This window comes from Priapulus caudatus, unplaced genomic scaffold (assembly GCF_000485595.1).
Source record: "Priapulus caudatus unplaced genomic scaffold, Priapulus_caudatus-5.0.1 Scaffold1, whole genome shotgun sequence".
Lineage (NCBI taxonomy): Eukaryota > Metazoa > Priapulida > Priapulimorpha > Priapulimorphida > Priapulidae > Priapulus > Priapulus caudatus.
This window is the reverse complement of record NW_014577062.1, coordinates 1,451,734-1,454,334: the sequence shown is the minus strand read 5'-3', so window position 1 is coordinate 1,454,334 and position 2,601 is coordinate 1,451,734. Positions and strand designations below refer to the sequence as shown.

The following is a 2,601-nucleotide window of genomic DNA, read 5'->3' as shown; positions in this document are numbered from 1 at the left end:
TATAATATTCTTCATACTTTCTCTGGCCTTCGTGTTGAGCTACAGAGTTACCATTGCCTCATACATGCATAGATCACGACTGCCCAGCCTCACGAGACGCAATCGCTAACGTTATACAGCCCGGTATTAATTATTATTGATACAGATGTAGTATTCTTAAACACATATTCCGAACGCGTTTTTAGACTGCTGATTCATAAAGATGCATTAATTATCTACGCTGAAAGATTTTCGATGCGTAATATAGAATTCTATTGAACTGGTACGTCAATGCTTGTTGGGCCTGAGTAATCAAACCCATCGGAACATTTTCTGGTTGGCGTAAATCTATCTGGCTAAGTTGGCTCTTCCGTCGGCGTTGTGTTAAATGCCTGCCTGTAAATGTAGACTAGCGTCTAGAATCATATCAATAATTTTAATTTTAGTTAGGTACACGACTATATTTCATTGTCCAGCGCAAGACCGCGTGCTCTTCGTAAAAAATTACCAATTTCACGCACAATTTTTTCTGCTAGATGCAGTTCGGCATGCTTATTTGAGACATGTGTTTGCTACGGGTTGATTTATTTTGCGACGACCTCGCATCGCCGGCTATTAGGATATAGGATGGGCGCTCTTCTGCAGTGCGGTGCAAGCGAACAGAACGCTTGATCAGTCATGTAGCTAATCGAACTATCAGCGATGACAAACGTTGTTCATGCCTGTCTGCCGTGCCACGCCTATCTCCGTCGCGCCTAATAATAACGTTACCGTAGTATTATCGCGATGTTGTGACACTAACGGATACACCCGCCACGTCTGCACTCCGCACAAACAACTGCCCCCCTTCAATAATGCATCAACTGCTTAAACGTGCACACAGAAAACACGGCGACATGCTAAAGCTACTTAATAACAATCGCTATTTCGTGATGAATCTGACAGTATGTTCGCATCCATGAGACAGCAGCGGCTGGGAATGCAGCGGTGGGTGCTACGGTGAGCCGGGTGGGGTTGGACGTCGACTATATCTCTCCCACGTCGAGGGAAAGAACATGTCGGTGTTCGTATAATGTTATTTTTTTTCTTTTTTTTTACCGCGCGCCACACACACCACTCTCTTACGCGCACGCGTGCACTCACTGCACGCACCGCACGCCCACATCTACGCACGCACACTTTCCCTCACACGGGCTCCTTCTCTCTCTCTCTCTCTCTCTCTCTCTCTCTCTCTCTCTCTCTCTCTCTCTCTCTCTCTTTCTCTCTCTCTCTCGCTCTCTCTCTCTCGTTTTAGTGCGCTCTCTCTCACTCTCTTTCTGCGATTAGCTCTCACTCTTTGAATTTATCTTTCTATCTACATCACTATCTCTCCTCTGTCTCTCTCTCTCTTTTTTTCTTTCTCTCTCTCTCTCGCTCTCCTTCATTCTGTCTCTTTGTGACTGTCTCTCTCTCTCTCATTCATTCTCTCTCTCACTCTGATTGGCTCGTTTTCTCGATAGCGTTGCTCTCGCGACGACAGTCGTGTTTTTACAGGGAACATTCTCGCTGTCTTTGTTGTCAATTGTTCCTCCGCGTTTGTGCAATTATTATCACCACGCGTGTCGTCTACCAGCCGCCAATTGTCTTGTCAAATGTATTGCTGGCTATGCCCGCTTTCGATAGTCTGCTCGTATTGATTGCATATTTTGTCGATTTTCGCCAGGTCTTTGTGGACAATAAACAAATGTGAATTCGTCACGCGGCTAGGTTGGCGCCCGCCACGCGTGCGAGCGACGAGACGTGTGACTGGATGGTTTCATTTATAGGTTTCGTCGTCACCCGCCGCGCGTGCAAACGATCCCGTATATGAGTCAGCGAGTCATTCGACGACCGTCGGCGGACGTAAGAACACGAGTTCCGCAAGCGGTGCACTCTCATCGCGACGTCGCCACGCACCACGTGACACACGGCACGCGTCCAGCATCGGTGCGGCGGAAGCGATGTGCATTCTGGGACCGCATCATTGGCTGGCGCGCGCGTGACGTCACTTCCGCTCACGTGACAAACTTCAGCTTGTACGTCAGCTGGTTGCCCTTGTCCCAGCTGTACAGCTGCCGGTCGACAGGGTTGTAAGCGACCATGTTATTCATCTGGTAAGGATTGTGGAAGCGGATTGCCGTCTTGCGCACCTCGTTCTGGTAGAGGTCGAAGGAGTAGTTGACGACCGTATCCTCGTTCGACACGTCCTGGATCGTGTACAGCACGCCGCAGATGATAAACGCGTTGCCCATGTTGCGCTTGTTGAGCGTGATGTTCTTCCACACGCGCACAACCTCCATGTAGGGCGGATCGGGCAGCAGGTCGAGCTTGGCGACGACGATGTTGTCATCGTCGGTCTTGTTGAAGCCGTAGAGCACCCAGATTCCGTTCTCGTCGACAGCCACCTGTACGATAATGACACACGCATAGTGAGAGAAATTATGTGCATGTGGTCAGACGGACGGGCGGACGGATGGACGGACGGACGGACAGACGGACGGACTGACGGACGGACGGACGGACGGACGGACGGACGGACGGACGGACAGACTGACGGACGGACGGGCAGGCGGACGGACAGACGGATAAACACGTACATACACA

General features: G+C 50.1%; 1 protein-coding gene across 1 annotated transcript in view; it reads right to left on the bottom strand.

Annotated features, from left to right (window-relative positions):
* Nucleotides 1-2,012: 2,012 nt before the first annotated feature.
* LOC106808713 (myocilin-like) overlaps nucleotides 2,013-2,601 on the bottom strand; it is a 6,788-nt gene continuing 6,199 nt past the window's right edge. The window contains exon 2 of the mRNA XM_014811573.1: nucleotides 2,013-2,402. Within this exon, the coding sequence (XP_014667059.1) occupies nucleotides 2,013-2,402 (390 nt within the window). The remainder of the gene's footprint in view (nucleotides 2,403-2,601) is intronic.